This window comes from Ovis aries, chromosome 1 (genome assembly GCF_016772045.2).
Source record: "Ovis aries strain OAR_USU_Benz2616 breed Rambouillet chromosome 1, ARS-UI_Ramb_v3.0, whole genome shotgun sequence".
Taxonomy (NCBI): Eukaryota; Metazoa; Chordata; class Mammalia; order Artiodactyla; family Bovidae; genus Ovis; species Ovis aries.
The window spans coordinates 106,869,018-106,888,711 of NC_056054.1; the positions used below are offsets into that span (position 1 = coordinate 106,869,018).

General features: G+C 56.0%; 1 protein-coding gene across 11 annotated transcripts in view; it reads right to left on the reverse strand.

Annotated features, from left to right (window-relative positions):
• Positions 1 to 2: 2 nt before the first annotated feature.
• ARHGEF11 (Rho guanine nucleotide exchange factor 11) overlaps positions 3 to 19,694 on the reverse strand; it is a 112,224-nt gene continuing 92,532 nt past the window's right edge. For 7 of the 11 annotated variants that reach the window (XM_042255782.2, XM_027976628.3, XM_042255804.2 and 4 more), the window contains 21 exons: positions 19,153 to 19,182; positions 16,064 to 16,190; positions 12,517 to 12,696; positions 12,380 to 12,427; positions 11,987 to 12,174; positions 11,603 to 11,749; positions 11,273 to 11,352; positions 11,047 to 11,172; positions 10,365 to 10,482; positions 9,327 to 9,505; positions 8,709 to 8,784; positions 8,233 to 8,400; positions 7,435 to 7,525; positions 6,544 to 6,669; positions 6,067 to 6,128; positions 4,963 to 5,181; positions 4,241 to 4,603; positions 3,152 to 3,247; positions 1,985 to 2,232; positions 1,616 to 1,805; positions 3 to 1,048 (listed from right to left, as the gene is read on the reverse strand). In XM_042255782.2, coding sequence (XP_042111716.1) covers positions 993 to 1,048; positions 1,616 to 1,805; positions 1,985 to 2,232; positions 3,152 to 3,247; positions 4,241 to 4,603; positions 4,963 to 5,181; positions 6,067 to 6,128; positions 6,544 to 6,669; positions 7,435 to 7,525; positions 8,233 to 8,400; positions 8,709 to 8,784; positions 9,327 to 9,505; positions 10,365 to 10,482; positions 11,047 to 11,172; positions 11,273 to 11,352; positions 11,603 to 11,749; positions 11,987 to 12,174; positions 12,380 to 12,427; positions 12,517 to 12,696; positions 16,064 to 16,190; positions 19,153 to 19,182 — 2,918 coding nt within the window. In that variant the 3' untranslated portion in view covers positions 3 to 992. The remainder of the gene's footprint in view (positions 1,049 to 1,615; positions 1,806 to 1,984; positions 2,233 to 3,151; positions 3,248 to 4,240; positions 4,604 to 4,962; positions 5,182 to 6,066; positions 6,129 to 6,543; positions 6,670 to 7,434; positions 7,526 to 8,232; positions 8,401 to 8,708; positions 8,785 to 9,326; positions 9,506 to 10,364; positions 10,483 to 11,046; positions 11,173 to 11,272; positions 11,353 to 11,602; positions 11,750 to 11,986; positions 12,175 to 12,379; positions 12,428 to 12,516; positions 12,697 to 16,063; positions 16,191 to 19,152; positions 19,183 to 19,694) is intronic. The other 4 variants (XM_027976632.3, XM_027976620.3, XM_027976613.3 and 1 more) reach the window with 2 other exon arrangements.

Below are 19,694 nucleotides of genomic sequence, written 5' to 3' on the forward strand. Positions count from 1 at the left end.
CAGTCATTTCCATATCTATATTTTATATATTATATATATATATTTATATATATATATGTATATATACACCTAGCACAGTGTGTATATTCTATTAGTCAGTGGGGGGTGGAGTGGGTGTGGTAACGGGGGCCAAGGCTGTGGTAGCCCCTGGGGATGGTCCTAGGTTAGTTTAGGGACTCCAGCATTCAACCCCCTACCCCCCGTCCTGGGGCCCAGTTTTCAGCTCTGTACCTGATACACTGGTTTTCTACAGGGAGAGGGTGGGGAAGGGTGGACACAGGTGGGGTAAGAAGTTCCCCTGAAGATGGGAAGTCCTGGGAGGGAGGGAGGAGCTCAGCACCGGGCCAAGGAGGCTGGAAGCTGGAGGCCTCAGGGATGGCTCCACCTCTGGGCCCTGATCCTGGAGCTGGGCCGCTAACTAGGAGGCCCAAGTGAACCTCCTGTTCCCTAAGCAGCCCCTCTGTAACTGCCCCCAGTGCTCCAGGATCAGAAACAAAACAGGGTGAAGCTATTTACAATCGCAGAGATACACATACAAGACATACATATTTATAGGAGACCAAAGTGACAAAGAGGAGGTGGAGACACCCCCCCCAGCCTGGGGTCCTGTGGAGAAGGGAGGGGAAGGAGAAAGTGCATTTACACCGGAGCTGCCTCCTTACACTCACACTGGCTCGTCTGAGGGCACCCACACATACAGGCGCGCACAAGCACGTGGGGACGAGGGGGGGGCCTTTCAGATGCAGTCTGCATGCTTAGGAGACAGGAGGCCTTGGAGGGGTGGGCTGAAGGGCGGGGGGAAAGACACTGACACTTGACTCCAATCTGAGCAGACCAAGCAACATGCGATCTCCCCCAGGGTCTCGGCTGGAGCCTTCTCCTCAACCGCCTCTACCGCGGGCAGGAGGTCTGGGGTCTCCCCACCCTGCGCCCTGCCTCAGGCCAGTCCCTAGCGGAGGAGTGGGGTTGTGAGGACTCAGTGGTTCCGACAGCTACGGTCCTGCGGATGTGGCTGTGTCTGCCGTGCCGTCTTCCATTGGAGTGGGGCCTGTGGGGAGTGGGGACGGCGGTGAGGAGCTGGCCTCCGAGACGGCCCTCCCCTGTGTCTCTCCTGGCCAGTCCTCAGGCCTGTGAGAGCAGCTTTTTAGTGCCATCCTCCCGTGACATGCGTTCTCTACCAGAAACCTCAGAGTTTCCCGTGGGGCCTGGAAAGGGCTGTCTGCTGAATCCCACTTCTGTTTTGTTCGCCCCCAAACCCATGAGTAGGTATGGGTCTGCCTGTCTAGTGGGAGCACAGCCGCGGCCCCAGCCCACAGAATCTGCTTCTGAACCACTTATTAAGGGCGGGTTTCGGATGTGAGACTAGGTTCCTCCGGGTTGGTTATCTCCAGAACTCAAGGGGAAAAGAGGGTTCAGTTCCAAGGTTCCCACTTTTAGGGGAGCTTCCTCCTCCTGAAGCTGAGGAAATGAGTGAATGAATTGTACTTGGGGGGGAAAAAACAGGGCCCCCTTCTCAGAGCTCCCCCATCTTCTCATAGCCGTGTGGTGATATTTCCTCAGGAGCCGACGGCCTTCTCCACGCACCCACCCCCCAACCCCAGAGGACCTCACTCACCGTCCTCCGGACAGGGCCCCAGGTCGCGGCTGTCCGTGGAGTCAGAGGCTGGGGGCTCCTTGGCTGGAGGGGAGAGGGAGCTTTCTATCCATCTAGCTGCCTCTGTGTGGAAACTGCCCACAGGTGTGGTGCCGCCAGATGACTGAGCCCCGAGGGACCTGAGCAGCTCTCTGTGGGCCAGCTCCATGTCCTGGAAGAGGAGGAGAGGAACATCTGCTCTCCAGCCCCTCTGGGGAAGAGGCTGTGCTTGGGGGTGGCGGGCGGGCTGAGGCCAGAGCCCCAGGCCAGGACGTAGGGCTCCTGCGGAGGCAGCTCTTGTGGGTGACAGGTCTCGGGGACGGACTGTGCTCTGGGGACCCGAGCCCTTACCTTGAGCCGGTTGAGCTTGAGGGTAAGCTGCTCGATGGTGCGGAAGATCATGCCCACATCCCTGAGGGCCAGACTTGGGGGAGAGCGGCTGGGGCGCTTTTGATCTCCATGGCCTCCCTGAAGTGGGGGCTGAGGCTCTGTCTGCCAGGCAGGGAGGCCGTCGGGCTGGGAAGGGCTCGTGTGTGCTCCTGACAGGTCAGTACTTGAGTCAGGGGGTCCTGCCGGCATGCTGACGTAAAAGCAGTTCCCTGTCCCCAGCAAGACAAAGAGATTAGGAGGGAAACAGAGGAAGTCTAAGCAGTCTTCTGCTCCCTCAGTGTTTCCCAGGCTGACCCATGGGCCCAGGGAAGCCACTGCACATGAGCTCAGAGCAGGCTGGCCTCAAGCTGCCTACCAGTCTCCCAAAACCCTTCGCCTTGAGAACCTTCGAGATGGTGATATTACCCAGTGGGGCCCACACCAGGGGAAGACTAAGGAGCTAGTGGTGGAGGTTAAGGGAGAAGGGGCAGGGTGGTTGCGTTTATTCTGGGAAACCGCAGTGGCCCCCATTCCCTGAAGGAAGGGTGAAGAGGGGCGTAAGGGCTTTAGGTGCTTTTGAAGGAGGTGGCTGGGCGCCTCCTTCTTCTGCCCCATCTCAGGCTATGCTGAACTTCAGCACAGCCCCCTCTCCAGTGGCCAATTACTTCGTGATCTTTGAGATACCTCAACTCATCAGAGGGGGTCAGGGACAGCTAGAGAAAGATGCCGAGGGTCCCTGACAGGACAGTCAGTATAGGTAAATGTCCAGGAGCCTGGAAGGCCTCGCAAGCCCTTTTCCACAGTGACACTGACTAGTGTGGTGGTTGGTGTTGGGGGAGAGGGGGCTCAGAAGGTCAGGCTAAGGACACTGCGCTCACCTCCCCCACCTCCTGTAACTCAGCACAGCTGCTTCACTCTGCTGCTCTGAAAGGGGCCTGTGCAGCTCTCGGAGAGGGGCTGGCACAGGTCTGGCCCCCCACCTTGAGGCCCACGGCCTACTCTCTCTGATTCCAGACAGTTGAGGGAGTGTGTATATGGTGCGTGTCCACGTGACTGCAGGCAGGGGTCTAACCCTGGAAGCCCAGCTCTGCCCTCAAGGGCTCCCATTCCAGCCCTGCCTGCCTCTGGCTCCAAGGAGAGGTTCGTTACCCGCAGCCTTTGCTCCGCCTTCCGCTTCGGGTGGCTCAGGCCCTGACGGGCCACTCTCTGGTAGTGCAGGGACCACCTTGCTGCCTGCCACCTCCGCTGCACCAACACCACCACCAGGAAGAGCAGAGACCGAGAGAGAAGGAAAGGGAAGGGAGATGAGCCGGAAGGAGAGGGAGAAAGAAGAGGCGGGTATGGGGCAGGGCGGGGCGGGGCGGGGGGTGAAGAAAAAGAGAAAAGGAAGAACAAAGTAAACACACGATCACACATGATTATACCCCGCGGAGCCACAGAGAACCGCTCCACCAATTCACCAATTCACCAGAGGAGAGAAAAGGAAGGCCAGGTCCCAGAAACCCAGGAAAGAGCGTAGGCCTCGGGCAGGTGGAGAGAAAAATGCTCCTGGAAAAGGAGGCAGAGCTGGGCACTGGGGGAGGAAAGCAGACACCCTGGCACTGGTGTGGACGCCCCCCACCCCTCAAGAGCACCCTGCGCTTCACTTCCTCCCCTGCTGCACTCCTCAGACCAGGCTGCCCTCTCCTCAGCTGACTCTTCCCTCTGTCCTCTGAGCTCTGGCCAGACGAACCTGCCCCGACCCCCGTCCCAGCCAGTCCTGGCTTTTCCCGTCTTAAAACCAGGGCCGCCTAGCTCCCTGCTCATTTCACCAGAGCCCCCAGTCTCACACGGCTCCCCAGCCTTGTCCTGCAGCCCCTCCTCTTGGCTCTGCCTCCAGACCCACCCTGCCTCTGCCTCACACATCAGCGCTTCCTTGCTGCTCTCTAAAGCTACCAGCTGGAGCCCTCTGACTTGTGCCACAGTGATATCCTCATAATGAATGAAGTCCAGAGGGGCTTTAGAATTTCTCCCAGGGTCACAGGGGTATTAAGTAACGGAGCCAGGACTCTGCACCTTGGCTGTCTGACCCCAAAGCCTTTTCACGATGTCAGCGTGTCATCTTGCCCAGGATCAGGACAAACCTCTGCACACAGGGCTTCCAGACAGGGGCGCGGGAAGCAGCCAGCTGGAAGACTCAATGCTCCCCTAGCAAAGCTGGCCATGTGCCCCCCCAGGGGACACCCCAACTTACTTTACCTTTTCTTACAACTTTGTAACTTCCTGTGCCCTCTGTGCTTGAAGCTTCTTCCTCCGGATTCTTGTCTAGCTCGGAAGATTCCCAGATCCCAGAATTCCTGGTCCTTGGGGGCAGTTGTTCCAGAGAACGCAAAGCCATGTCCTCCTGCCCTGGCTGGCTCCACTCTGGCCCCGAGAGTGGGGCCTTGTCCCCTTCAGCCCCAGTAGGAGCTCGCCCTGGGGAGCCTGGGTCCCAGGGGTGCGAAGTGATGCTGTTGATGGAGGGTGTAGGGGTCAGGTCGTCCTCGGGCTCCCCAGCAGCTCGTGGGTCCGTGGGGTGACCAGGCAGCAGGCTCCACAGGATCAGGTGCCGCAGGTTCTCCACTGGAGGGGAAACGGGGGGACGGCTTCCTGGACACAGGACCGCACACCTGGCCATGGCGGGGGTGGGTGCAGAGGAGGCGGGGGGCTGCTGCTCCCTTCCCTGCCCACCCCCCCCACCCCCGAGTGACACTGCCTCTGCAGTCACAGGGTGGAGCTGGGGGACCTTGGCCAACCAGCTGGGGGGCGGGCTGAAGGCTGGGGCGGGGGGACAGGAACAACAACGGTCTCTCTGCATCCTTCTCTCCTCGAGCACAACTCAGGGCGAGCCTCTGAGCAGGCCGAGTGGGGTACGGGCCTGTTGACGCTGGCCAAGCTGCTGGGGCACTGTGGGCTGACAGCCAGGGCCAGGAGGCACTCACCGTCCTCCAGGGCTGCGTCGGCGAGTCCTTCCATGAACAGAGGGCCTGGGAGGGGCAGGAGGATGGGGTCCCTCGTCCTGCTTCCCCTGGGCTCGCTGTCCAGCGAGGCAGAAGAGTGAGGCAGCGCCCCCAGCTCCTCTTCCTCCACGCTGCCCTCCTGCTCAGCATCTGCCAGCAGGGCCGAGTGCTTCCCTTGGACCCTCTGCGGGCACCCCATGCCTGTTTCGGATGGGAGGACAGTGTAAAGCCAGGAAAGAGGGAGGGCATGTACAGGCTGATCCCAGGTCCAGCTTCGGGTTCAAGGGGCTAGGAACACTGCCTGATTCATTCCACAGTGTTTACTGAGCCTCAATCATGGCCAGGCACCGTCCCAGGCTCCTGGCACACATCAGCAGAAAAAAACAGAGGTCCCTGCCCTGTGGAACTTAAATTCTAATTGACGAACACAGAGAAAAAGAAAATAAGTAAATTAACTACATGAATTAGCTAAGAAGTGCGATAGGAAAGAAAAAACCACACGCGGGGGTATGGGAGATCAGGAACGCTGGTATTAAGCCGAGTGGTCAACAAAGGCACTAGGTGCAAAGCTGACGATCTATCTGCCCAAAGACTTGAAGTGGGGCGGGAGTTAAGAGAGGCATTCCAGCGGAAGGAAAGCGAACACAGACCCAGCCAGGGGGCCTGCTCATGGAGAGTCCTCTCTGAACTTGAGGCGGTAAGTCACTTCACACTAAAAACTCAACAAGAGTTCTGCTGGGGACCCTCGAGCCCCTGTCGACCCCATCCTACTGACTGTATCTTCAGCCCTCTGAGCGCCACTCCCCACCCCCACCCGCAGGATTCCCGTGCCAGCCCATCTCTAAGAGCATCCCGTTCTCCATCAGGAGCCGCCAGACTCTACCCGACTGCCCCCTCTTCCTCCTCAGGGGGAAGCTCTGTTCAGTTGAGCCTGTTCTTTCCTCTTCCAGCCCTCCTTCCTCCTTCTGCTTTTCTCTGTTCTTATGGCCCTTTATAGCTCTCTCCCACCACCCCAGCCACCTCCTTACCTGTGCCTACAGAGAGTGAGCTGGATCGGGCCCCCACAGAGACAGCTCAGGGACTTACCTCCTGGGGCTGCCTCAGGCTCCGCTTCACCACGGAACACCTCGGAGTCATCTGGTCCTGCCCTGCAGGGAGAAACCGCCAAGGTGAGAGGGGCCTGCCTGCCTGGAGCTCTGGCTCTCTGCCAGCTGGGAGGTGGCCACGTCATGAAATTCCACTCTGGCCGCCTGAGTTCACGGGGCAATGCAGGAGCAGGGCCCAGGAACGCAGTGGCTTAGATTTCAGACCTGCTGTCTGGTGAGCAACCTGGAGAGCAGGGTGGGTGCCTTCTGCCCCCCACCCCCACAATTCAGGCACAGTCTGAGCAGGGCAGTGCGGGGAAGGCCAGGCAGGGACAGAAGGTGGAGGTGCAGGCGTGCCTTACTCCGCCTGCCCGCTAACACCTGGCAGCTGAGGCTGTCCAGCCCAGGGAGGAAGTGCTCAGAAGCAGCACGAGTGGCCTGGAGTGGGGATGGTGAGCGGGCCTGGAGGGCTGCGTACCTGCTGGGTGTGGGGCTCCGGTCGGCTGGCTCCTGGGGGCCTGGGGGCGGGGGGTGGATGGGTGTCGGGGCAGCTCCGGGGAGCCTGGTGGCATTCCGAACAGCCTCTTCTAAGAGCTCCATCCACCTGTTGCTCGGCAGGAAAAGAGAGGTCTGGTGGCGACAAGAGGACAGAGGAGCAGCGTCTCCCCCACCAACCCCGAGTCAGAGCTGCGAGGCCCTTTGCCAGAACCTGCCCTGAGGACCCTCTGCCCAGTGGGGGGGCCGCCGCCCGTGCAGTTCTGACTGGCTGCCCCACTTGGGGCGGGTCTATGTTACTCGCAGCTACCAACTGCTGAACACCAACACTGTTAGGCTCTGCGCTCTGCATTCTGTTCTCGCTCAATGTAACTCCCAAGAGGCAGCGCCATCCGCAGTCACAGATGAACGCCCCGAGAAACTGTCTGGCCCAAGCTGTCTCTGGCCTCTGGGTCAGACAGGCTACTACTGAGGCTGGCTACTGTCGGGAACACGGGCGGGTGGATGCCGTGGGGTGGAGATGAGAGTTTTGGAGGCAAACACCTCTGAAGAATGCGGGCATTTAAAACACTTGATAGAGAAAGAGAAGAACCACCCAAGGGAAGGGAGAGGGCCAGAGGAAGGAGAGGCGCAGCGGGCTGGCTGGAAGACCGCTGGTGGCGCCTCCTTCCTCGGACAGGCCGCTCATGGGGTCAGGGATGGCGATCCCAAAAGCCTCTCTGCGTCTGTCTTATCTCCCTCTTCTGTGTCAAGGCCCCATCCTCTAACCACTCTGGGCCCAGTCCTGGTCTCACTGTCCAAGTCCTCACACACCGCCCTGGTCCCACGGGGATGGCAGTTACGCGGGACTGCCCCGCTTCCCAGCAATCCTCACGTGTTCTTGTCTGATGATGTCAAAGCCACCAGCTCGTAGATCTGAGGTGGGCCCAACTCAGAGGTACAGATGATGAAGAAGGCCCGTTTATCTGTGCGGAAGACAGAAGCAGAAGGGTCTGTACTGGGGGCGGCAGAGGCATGACTGCAGCCTGGGTCGGCTGACAAAGTGTGGACTTGAAACCCTGACCCTCAACCGGATGGAGAATGCAGCGCTAGCTGAACCTAGGTCATTGGGTTCCACTTACAGAAGGGCAGAGGCCATTCTGGTTCCTCTAATGCCACTTTCACAGTCGCTGCCTCCCGCTTTCCTCACGGTGAGGGCTGAGGGTTATAAAACCACATCACACCCATCCTCCCTTTCCACCTCCCCCAAGAGACAGGCATTGCATCACTCCCCACGCCACAGCTGAGGAAAGTGAGCCCAGAGCCCTTCTTGTACATGCTCCGCTTCCCACTAACATGCTCCGAGCACGGGGCTGGGCTCTGGCCTGTGGGTGTGAACTCTGCCTGTCCCTCCTGCAGCAGGAAGGCATGTCCTACTCGTCTCTGCCCAGTTCTGCTTCCTCATCCTCAGGCCACCCTCGGTGCTCACATCCCATCCTGCCTGCGCCAGGCTGTCCACCTTCATCCCCATCCTACCCCGTACTGAACCACATCTTCCTGCTTAGATGAGTCAGGGTAGAAGGAAAGCCACACAGGCAGGCCAGTAGGCTCATCACCCAGCGCTCACTGGACGTGAGTACCAGGGCTCATGGCCTGGGGCCTGGGCCAGCTGGGGCCGTCTCCTTGTGGGTACCTGTGGCCACCGAGCGGACGAGCACAGCGTTGAGCTTGAGCACGGGGCTGAAGGTCTGCTTGCTGTCTGAGGAGCCCACGGCCATCTTGCTGTGGCACTTGAGCAGCAGCTTCTCGTCCTGTTTCTGCAGCAGCACCAGGAGGTCCTCCAGCAGCAGCACGTGGAGGTCTGGAGGAGGGCGGTGCTGGTGAGGGGTTCCCCGCCACCTGCTCCGCCCTCACCAACACCTGGGACACCAGAGGCTCCTGGATGGTCGTCCTCAGGGTCTGCGAAGCCCTGGAGTCTGGTGACCTGCTTAGGTTTTGGTCCTCCCTCCCCATGCTGTGCTCCAGGTGCCCTGAGCTCTCAACCCCAGTGGTGTTTGGAGCTGCCTCCCAGCTACCTTAAGAGCGCCAGGTACAGGGCTGATGATCCAGAGAGGAAGAGCACGGGTGATGCCCTAGATTCCCTCTTGGCCCCAGGCCCCTGGCGCTTACCCAAGGTCTTATCCTTGCTGATCCTCCAGGTCAGAGGCCCCTCGTGGATCATCTTTCTGGTTGTAAGATCCAAACTCTGTTAAAGAGACACCATTCATTCAACAAGCATCTGAAAACCTAGACTCTATGCTAAGGTGCTGGGCATCGGTGGTGTGAACAAGAACTAGTCCCTTGCCCTCACGCTCTTGTGGGGGATGCAGACAAGTAAAAAGGCAACTGCAAGGTCACGGGCCACGTGCTGTGCCGGGGGATACACTGGTGGCCCTGGCGGGGGTCTCCCTACCCCCTACCCCACGCTGCTGATCCTCCTAAGGGGGTCCTGCCCGTGCCTTCAGCTTTATTTCCTCCCACACGGCCTTCACTGTTACCTTGAGTCTATTCCCACCTCCTGCTCTCCCAGGCTGAGTTCTCACATCCAGCCTCTGTAGTCGGGCTGTTTGCCCTTGTCTGTCTAGGGACAAGGTGACAACAGTAACCGGTGCTGTGCAACTCCAGGGCTCTCATCACACGCCCTTTTACAATTGGGCACAGGTCTCGTCCCCCTAGTACTCTCCAGGTCTGAGCAGACTGCTGCTCCTGAGGAGGCCTGAGAAGTGTGTGTGCCTGTGGGGCCCTGACCTTGAACTCTGCTGCCAGGGGGTTGCTGGCCCTCTCCAGGGAGGTGGTGTCCAGGCGCTTCTGGTAGCCTTCCAGACGGTGCCGGTTTTCTGTCTGCTTTACTGCTTCGTTCACATACTTGAGAATTTCCCGGCACTGGTCCCGGGCCCGGCAGAGTTTCTCGTACTCAGAGGTGCCGCCTGCCCACAGGGTAACGAGGGGTTTTTAGGGCTCCTGCCAGATGAGTCTGCCAGAGCCTGCCAGGAGCTGGCTACCGACCCACGTTAGCGGGCCACCGGGGCCAGCTAGTCACACATCACGGGCATGGTGGAGATATGCCACCTGGCCAACTTGGACCTCAAACATAAGGATGACATATTCTGAGGATCCATAGGCTTCAGACCTCTGCTCTGCAGACACTGATGGCTCTTGGGAATTCCTGCCTAGCTACAACTGGCTCTACAGGTGTGGGGACACGGATGGGGACTGAGGGAGCGATGGCGCCTCCCTCTAAGAATAGCGGGGTGCGGGTCCTTCCCACTTCTCCACGCTGACGCCAACATCTCCAACTTGAGGGTGGTGAAAGGTGCTCGGGATCCCAGGGACAGTGACGACCTGGGGCTATACTCCCTATTCAGCTTGGTCCCCTACTCCTCTGGAGTAACTCACCATGCACGGCTGTATCTTTTGTGCATCGCAACGCCCCCAGAGAAGTAGAGCAGGGGGAATGAATGGGACTGAAATCCAGTCACAACCTCTGGTGCAGGACCATGCCCCTCAGAGGAGCCAAGGTGCCCTGTGTGCCAACCCCACATCATCAGAGGCTTCACTCCCATCTGCACAGAGGCCCCACACAGGCCGGCGGCAGCCTGTACCTCCTCCTGTGCCGAGCACCTTATTTATTGCCAAAGCACGTTACAGTGGTTATCTTCTCTGAGACTGACCGTAAGAACACAGGGATGGAGACCCTCAAGACCAGAGAGGTCAAGTGCCTTGCTAAGGCCACAGAGCAGGCCTGTGCCCGAGCCGGGCTGCGGGCCAGGCGCCTGTCGGCCCTACCCTCCGTGTGCTTGATGATGCTCTCCAGCAGCAGCGGGTACTTGGTGAGCCGCTGCATCTCGGAGACGATGAGGTCCCGCAGCTGCAGTCGCCGGCACTGAGGGTGGCTCTCGGCCTCCTACGTGGAAGGGCACACAGAGGAAGACGGCAGCCTGGGTTAGGAGCTGGCTTGTGGGCTCAGGACCCACAGGATGGGACAGATGCTAAATAGGTCCTAATTCCAGAAGAGTCACTCAGAAATGATGGTGGCAGCTTCTTGCTTTGATATTTAGGAAAAAGCTGGGGGCGGGGGGGGAGAGAGACAACAGCCCAAGAAAGGGATATGGTCAAACCACGTAAAGCAAGGACTATTCCCACTTTATAGACAAAAAAACTGAGATCCATCTGAGTAAATACAGGCACTAGTAGGTGAGTGGGGCCATCTGATGGCAAGTCTGGTGTCTCTGTCTCGAGAGCAGTTATATGTCGGTGTTTCTGAAGAAGGGGCCGGGGACGGTGTGGGTGGAGCAGAACTGCTGGTCACCGACTCTGGCAGAGAGGGGAGGCCAGGGTGCCTGGAGCTGGGGGCCAGCGGGGCAGCCTGGGAGATCATGGGTCGACCTGGTCAACTCTCCCCCTCAGCCTCACTGAACCAAGACTGGACTGGCTGCTTTCAGCGGCGACAAGCAGAGGCCAAGCGTACCTGCATGAAGAGCTGGAACCGGCTCTCCTTGCGCTGCCTGGTCTTGATCAGCTCCAGGGCGACGGACTGATAGGAGCAGAACTGTGCGGCCACCTCCTGGAGCTCCTCCCGGGCAGGGCCGTCAAACTGACAGGGAGAACGGACACCACATAGCCCACCTCACACCCCTGCCTGGAACCTCTCCCCCTCTTCCTCCAAGGCCTCCCCGGGGCCTGGGCAGCCATACCCGAGCCAGCATGAGGTCACTGACTTCTTTGATAATGGGGCCCTCCTCCCGGAGCTTCCTCATAGCTTCACACCAGGAATCTGGGGCAAGGAGAGAAGACAGAAGCGCCTGGGGTTGAGCTGCGTGGCCAGGCCCTTGGTGACGGGGGAAGAGGGCTCTGAGGGTCGTGCTGTCCGGGCAGGGTCTGGGAGCCACTTCACTCGTGGGGGAGTTGGAATGCTGGCTTCAGGTTCTCCCACCAAAGAGGAGAGGCAGGGGCTGTGTGCTCGGGGGTCCTGGCATGTGGGCAGAAATCTGGCCGGGGGTGGGGGCGGGCGGGGGGCTCCTCACTGTGGATCTCGATGAGCTCAGGCAGGTTGGGGAAGAGCCGGGCCAGCTCCTCGCGGGGCAGCAGGCCCTCCTTCTTCATCCGCTGGTAGAAGATCAGGTCAAGGACCCGGAGTGTGCGCAGATGGGACGCCTCGGTCACGAACAGCTCTGAGCAGGTGCAGGGATAAGGAGGGCCAGAGAGACAGCGGGACAGCCATCAGCAAGGCTATACTGGGACCTCTCCTGAAGACCAGGATGCAGGCGGTCCTCACAGGAATCACAGCATGGGCCGGCTGTGCCCCTAAGGCCCCACCCTCTCTTCTCTACCACCCTTTGTGTCCGAGGTGCTCTGCACCTGTTGCCACACAAGTCAGCGTGGAAGTAGGGAGAGGCAGCTGGTCTCACCGTTGATGACCTCCTGCCGGTCAATCTCCCTTTGGCTCAGCCTGGCCACCACATCCTTGCCCACTGTGTGCTGCCAGTTCTGGGCGTCTGGCTCTGGCTCCAGGTCAGACAGCTGGCCCAGATCGTCTTCTAGCAGGTTAGGGAGGAGGGCGTCTGTGCCGAACCCCAAGTTGGGGGACTCGATACTCCTGGGGTAAAAGAGGTGGCGGCTCAGTGCCACACGGAGCAAGAGGTCAAATGTGGGGTGTGTCCCCACTCTCCTGCCCAACCTGCTTGTCCTGGGCCCTGGGAAACCAGGGGGCCAGGAAGAGGAGCTGTACCACCAACAGGCCAGCAGAAGGCACGGCTGGGTCAGGGACACCTAACAGAGACGCTGCTACACCCATCACTCACCTGCGGCCCATTTTGGGGGTGAAGGGAGGGGTTGGGTTCTCAAGAGACCTGTGGAGAGAATGTCAACTCTCAGCCACCCTCTGCTGCCTGGTCCCCAAGATACCAGTGGGCGGAGCCCTCCCCCGAGCCCCGCCCACCTGGTGGAGAGGCTGGAGGCAGATGAGGAGGCTGACTGGTGGAGGCGGGCGGCCTCCGCGGCGGCGTCCATGTCCACGTCACTGCGAGAGCGGGGCACATTCTCCGCCTTCCGGGACCGCTTCATCTCCTCCCGGCCCTTCAGGCTCTCAGAGCGGCCCAGGCGAATCTCTGAGCGTGAACTGGGTGGAAATAGCAAGAGATGTGGGGTCCCACCTCTGACCAGCTCTGACCTGCTACTCCCTCTCAGGGCCTGCCTCTGCTCTGTAGGCTTCCACTCCAAACACCAGACCCAATGTGCCCAAACTCCCGGCGGCAAACGCTGCTCAGTGACAAACCGCTTTTACTACAGACTCCTTCCTCTCCCCAGCGAGGCTCAATGGACAGAGCCTCTCGTCTTCCTCTTTCTTTTTAAAAATTTTTATTTATTGATCTTTTGGCTGTGCCGGGTCTTCGTTGCTCTGCGGGCTTTTCTCTAGCTGCGCTGTGCGTGGGCTACTTATCGTGGTGGCTTCCCTTGTTGAAGAGCACGGGCTCTAGGGCATGCAAGCTTCAGGAGCTTCAGACCTGGGCTCAGCACCCGTGGTTCCCAGGCTCAACAGTGGTGGCCCCGCAGGCTTAGCTGCTCCGCCGCATGTAGGATCTTCCCAGAGCAGGGATCGAACCCGTGTCTCCTGCACTGGCAGGCAGATACTTTACCACTGAGCCACCAGGGAAGCCTTCATCTTCCTCCTGACTGATCAGAAAGGGATACCCAAAGGAAGCTAAAATCTGGGACTTAACAGAATCAGACTGGTGGGGTATCTGGATGCCAAAGACCCCGAGTCCCCATCAGGCTGCTGTGGACACCAAAGTCTAACACCAGGAACCATGAGGTCCTACCCTCCCTGCCCCTGCCATCTCCTGGCTGGCCCACCTGGCCCTCTGCTCTGGAATGGGTTGGTGCCCACCATGGACTCTGCTTCTAAGAGGGAAGTACAAGCACCCCCTGAACACACTCTTTAGCATTCTCCATACTGTCAGAAAAGTCTATCTGAATTCCCATGCCTCCAGTTGTGATGTGGATTGTGGATTTCTTCTGTTCTTATCCTGAGAGCATCCCTTCTAGGCTTCCAGCCCCCTCGGAGCAGAGCAGCTTGGAAGGGTCCTTCAGGGGCATGCTTACTGATGCGCAGAAACCTGCCCCCTGGCCTGCCATTCTTGCTCACTGAGTGTCTGTGGGGCTTGAGATGCTGGCGACTGGGTGCTGCTCTTCTCCAAGTCCTGCAGTGCATCAGCCCGGTGACAGCTGGCATCTCTGACCCCTAGCTGCCCGAGGATGGCGCCTCCCCCCACGGCCCTGCTGGGCTGGTTCTTTGCTGACATTATCGCTAATCTATTTCCTGCTCTGCATCTAGGACCACAGAAGGCCTGGGGAGTCTGGAGAGTTCTTAATAGCACAGCAGACTGCTGCAGAGAAGGAGCCAAATGGCTTGGTCTCCATTCATCAAGTCTCTCTGAACTGCCAAAGGATCCAAATGCCGCTCCCCTCTGGGTCCCCATGGTTTGCCTGCAGGGTCAGAACCCATACTTGTCAGCTGATCCCCTACTGAACTCACTCCTTGAAGCCTGTCAGAACAATGCCAACACAGACTACCTCAAAACACTTGCGCCAGTGCCCTACAATGGGTCACTTGAGCGTCTCATCAAACCTTGTGCAATGAGGTTCCTGGGGCTTCTTTCAAGTACCCAGAAGTGAGCAACGATCCCAAGAAGAAGGAAGGCATACAACCCTTCTCTAGCCAAAAGTTCCTAGGTTACTGCTGTCTAGAATTGGGGGCTTCTTTTGGCTCAGAGGTTAAAGCGTCTGCCTGGAATGCGGGAGACCCGGGTTCGATCCCTGGGTTGGGAAGATCCCCTGGAGAAGGCAATGGCAACCCACTCCAGTACTCTTGCCTGGAGAATCTTATGGAGGGAGGAGCCTGGTAGGCTACTAGTCCATGGGGTCGCAAAGAGTTGGACACAACTGGGCGACTTCACTTCACTATACCTGTTTAGTTTCTACAAAAACCTGTGACACACTATGCTGCCGATGTCATTTCTTCCAAGACTGCCAGTGAATTTATAATCGTCAAATCCAAATGCTTCTGCTAAGAGTGGATTTAGGATCCTCATCAATGTCTCAGGGCAAATTTACCTAACAACTTTAAGAATACGTTGACAAATGGTCTCAAATATTTCCTCAAAGTGCTGACAATATATCTTATAATTGTATATTTGACACATCTATAAGATCACACCTACCTCAGCAATCATATAATTTGTATACTTAACTTACTCAATAATATTAGAACTCAACCTCTGTTGTTGTTTTGTTGTTTAGGTGTTAAGTTTTGTCTGACTCTTTGCAACCCCATGGACTGTAGCCCACTGTCCAGGGGACTTCCCCAGGCAAGAATACTGGAGGGGGTTGCTGGGGTTGCTGCTTCTTTCTCCAGGGGATCTCAGCTCTGACCCCAGCACAAATCTAACCTTTATTTTGCCTAAATCTTTGTTAATTCTCACTATGGCAAAACCTTTTAACATATATTAAGCTTGTAGAGGCTTAGTATAAACAGAACGGAGTAGCCCTGCGCACAAGCAGGAATTCTGATAACTAGTTTTTCAGGGGTAAAATGAATGGTTTGATTGTGCAGGCTGACTCATGCCTTTGGGCCTGCGTATAGTGCAGCTCAGCAGTGTACACAAGAACTAGTTTCGTACACACAGACCACATTTATTATACCTCAAGTGTGACTTAAGGAAGGTGCAAGGATGTTTCTGACTACAGGCAGTTTTTACTTTAAGGCTGGCTGTAGAATGTTAGACCTAACTTGACGGTTGTCAGGTCAGTCAAGAGCAAGTACAAGAGGACGTGTCAATGCTAGAGAAGGATTCCTGGAACCCGGCTAAAGATGGAGAACGTGAGCAACACCACAGCCTCCGCTCCCCTTGTTCCTCTAGAAGAATAGTTCATTTTGAATCAATGGCCTTTGTATCTCTTTGGTGAGATGGATATCTGATGCCCATTATGCTATCTGCCTTTGTAGCACCCAGCAGAGCCTCATCTTTAGCTCTCTTCTTCATGGGCACCAAAGACTGTCTTAACTTCCTTATTTTCCAAGATTCCCCTTCGCCAGCCCCCTCCACACCCCCACCCCTAACCTGGACTCTTCTCTAGCTGTGTCATTTAGGGTTTCCTGACTGGTTGCTTTATAACACAATCTAGCTCATTCTTAGTGTGGAGGCTGCTGAGTGGCCAGGGAGTGAATCCAAAGGAATTTTAAAGGCACATGATTCCTGCCAGAAGGTCAGGGGCCCTGCTCTCTCGCCTGCTGGCCTGACCACCAGCACACAGTATGTCTTCTTCTGAAGACACCCAGGCAGGAAGGTTGGGGGAGAGGGAGAGGGCGCTACAGCGGGAGCCTTACAGTATAGTGGGGGGTAAAGCAGCTGGCACTGAGCCCTGCTCCGACCCTGCCAGCGCTCCCCTCTCTGGGCAGCCAGCAGGCCCCGTCCAGCCACTGTTACCTGTTGCTCTCCAGCAGGTCCTCGGGAAAGCTTCCTGTTGAGAGGCGCTGTGTCCCGGGTTCCGGGGCGTCATACTGCTGGTTGTTCTCAAAGTGCTGAATGATGTTCCTCACGTTGCCAGGTTTGACTGGAAGCAGAAAGATAATGAAAGATACTCTACTTTTGGTTCAGGGACGACTCCTCAGGGCCCTCACTCCCCTCGAGCCCAGAAGACAGGGATGAGTGAGCATGGATGAGAACAGTATGGGGTTGAGAGTCAGGAGACACGGTGCGAGTTCTGGCTCTTCCACTGTGGGGTGTGGCGCACGCAGCGCCCCCACCTTTCTGGGGTTACTCTTTCTTCAGGTGCAAAACGAGAGGCTTTGGAAATACATCTGCGCTGCGTATTTCTTTTGGTTTGCACATTCTTTATTACAGTGACTCTCACACTTAAGAATCGTTACTAGATTTCTAGGTTTTTCCCAAGAGCCATATACAGGCTTAAAAAATATCCAGGCAGACCAAAAACACATCTACCTGTAATCTGGCCAGGTTGCCAAATTATACCAAGCACTTTTCAAATTTATACCACTTTTGGAGTTCGCCATTGTGTTTTTCCTGAACTTGCCTTCCTGTTCTTTCTGCCTCCACCCCTGCCTCTTCATCTCTATCATTAAAGAATCAGACACTTCATTACCAGTGGTGGGTGGGGAATGGGTCTGAGAAGGACAGATGTCACGCTCTGGCATTCAAAGCTAAGACAAAAGAGAGCTGTCTGTGTTCCAAGTAGAGAGGGCAGGTTAAGAGCAAAAAGGCATAGGTGGTATTACCACATGGAGACCCTGGACAAGAAAGCTCAGGCTGGGGGCTCAGTGGCTCCCATCTTCAAAGAGGATCTGCAAAGCTCCAGGTCCAGGCTGTCAGAACAAGAGATGGGCTAACGATGCCACTCTGCCTGGACCAACAGGAGAAATAAATGGGATGCAGAAGGCAAGACAAATATCCCTGGACACCAGGCCCTGATCCTATCTGTACTAACCAGAGACTCTGCCATTGACATACACAAATCTAAACCTCCCTGTGGATCTAAACCTGAGATTGATAAGAAAATTTCCAAGCCAGAAGAAACAGGAAAACATTTAACTGGGCTCTTCAAAGCTCACCATTCCACACCCTTTAGAGAGGCAACGCTTTTCTGAAACTGCAGAATAGGAGGTTGTGTGTATGTGGTAGGAGTCGAGGCTGTTGCCGTCACTCTCATTTTGGAGGTTACAGTCAGAGCTGCCTGTCCCAGAAGGAGCCAGGGGCAGCTGTGCAGCCACAGCCCGGAGCATCCCTGGCTGGGGGATGATGCGGGAGCCTGCGAACGTCCTAGAACACAGCAACTCCGGGCAGAGCCCATTGTTCCCCCTCCCCTGGGCCACCTGGAAAAGGCCCAGTTCTTGGGATATAGTTACACCCTAGCTTACACCCCAGATAAGGAGCAGGTGTGGCCCTGAGATTTGGTATAACTGAATAACCCAGAGTAACAGGGGAAAAAACACGTCGAAAGGAACGCATTTTTGAAAAGAGCAAAGTTTTTACCAGCAGCCTTTGCTCTCCTTCCTCCATTCTTTGAATAACAATGAAACAAAGTAAAAGTGAATTATTTGTCACTAACAATCAGATACATTAACTAACAAATCAGGCTAACAGCTGATGATCATAAATGGCAAGTTTCTCAGTAAACGAGGTTTTCTAGCTTTGGTGGGTGTTTGGTTTCAGATGCGCATACAGATTTGTCTGATGTCCTGGGAACTTGAGAACATCATATCAAATCATGCGATGACAACAGAAAGATCTGACTCAAAGAGATGGTGAATACCCAGCATCCTTATCCTGCTCCTGGGATCAGCAACTCCACCCTGGGTGTTCTTGGCCCCTCTCAGGCTGACTCAAAGCAAGCAGCCGGGGCAGGTCTTAGGCATGCTGCTCACCTCATGCCCACCTCAAGGAGGGTGGATGGGAGGAAGTATGTGCTGAGAAATAAAAGTCTGGGTTTCAAGGCCATTCTTTCATTTTTTCCATTGTTTTACAGACTCCCCCCTCCCCCTGCCCCAATAATTCTTTACTTTTATTGTTTAAAATAGCATAACAAGGCTAGGGATTTAACTTTAAAAATAACTTTGAAAATCATTATTCTAAATCGTCATTTTATATAAAGTGAGTTCTAGCAATTGATTAAACTTCTGATTGCATCTCACTGCTCTTATTCCCTTTGATTTACTATCGAACCTAGAGAATATTAATCACTTAATTAAATATAAGCATATGGACTTCACGGATGGGAAAAGAACCTGTCTGGCTCCAGGTTCTAAGTTTCTTTGGGTTAATGCCAATTAACTATGTATTTATTTTTAAAAATACACAGATTTTAGAAGATACTAGGTCCTCTAACATACACACATTAAAGTCATTCCTTTAAACGTTGCAGCGACACTGGCACGGTTTTAAAGAGAAGAGACGCAAGTGCTGCACAGAAGGGCTTAAGCAAAGGAGATGACAGAGATTAAAATACCTCAAGGTAAAACTGCTGAAGACCCATTATTAGCTAAAAAACAAACAAACAAAAAAACCCCACATAACATTCAAAAAATGAGGATTTTATTACAGCAACTGAAAACGAAAACCTGGGGAGCTTGTGCAGGACGTTTCAGTGTGAGAGTTCCCCTCACTTACACAGAGCCTGGACTTTTAGAGCCGCCCACAGGGAGGTGACAGAACGAGAGAAAGGCCTCAGGTCGCGGAACATCCCGGAGGGCCCAGGAGCTGGCCTCTGCCAGCACCGCCAGGAGGCGCTGTACCTGGGGGGCAGCAGCCCGGCCCCTCCCACCCTGCGTCAGGCAGTAGACTCCTGTGCCCAGCGTGAGGGCAGGAGGCCCTGGCAGGGGCTTGTCCTGGGGAGCTTTAGCAGCATGGAGCCACACACAGGGGCAATGGAGTGCGGAAAGGGAGGAAGGATGGGCAGAATGGGAGAAGATGAAGGAGAGGGGAAGGAGGGCAGACAGGACTTGGAAAATGGAAACTCAATGCTAATGAAAAGAAAAACCCAAATAAAATGGTCCTTTTACCTTCCACAGGGGACAAGGGGATATAAAATGCTAAAAGAAAACAAACAAAAACAAAAGCAAACCATGAAGAATCGAATTAATGTTTCAAGGGTCAAAATAAAAATTACATCAAGCTGGAAAAATGAAAGGTAGTGGCAAAAACCAGGACTGGTCCAGTAGAGCCCCCTCCTCCCCGCCTTCCTCAGGCAGCGATTTCAGGAAAGGCAGGAGGCCTGCACCACGGTCCTTCCCAGATTTCCAAGACTAACATGGGGATCTTAAGATAGTAACTGGGAGCGCCAGCAGCAACGTCCAGACAAACGACACACAGTTGGGAAGAGATCGGTGACAGGATCCATGGAGGTTTGGGTTTCTGATGGCATGAGGGAGCCTCTGGGTCCCAAACCTGCCCTCTTTCCACTCAGTTCAGCTTAACAGTCATTGAAACCCTCCATCAAGGGCCTATAATTGCTCCCAACACACAGGCCCTCAGAAGGACAGATAAGTCCATGGGTGAAGATGAAGGAGGCCCTGACTGTCAACAGGGCAGTCTTTCCAAGGCG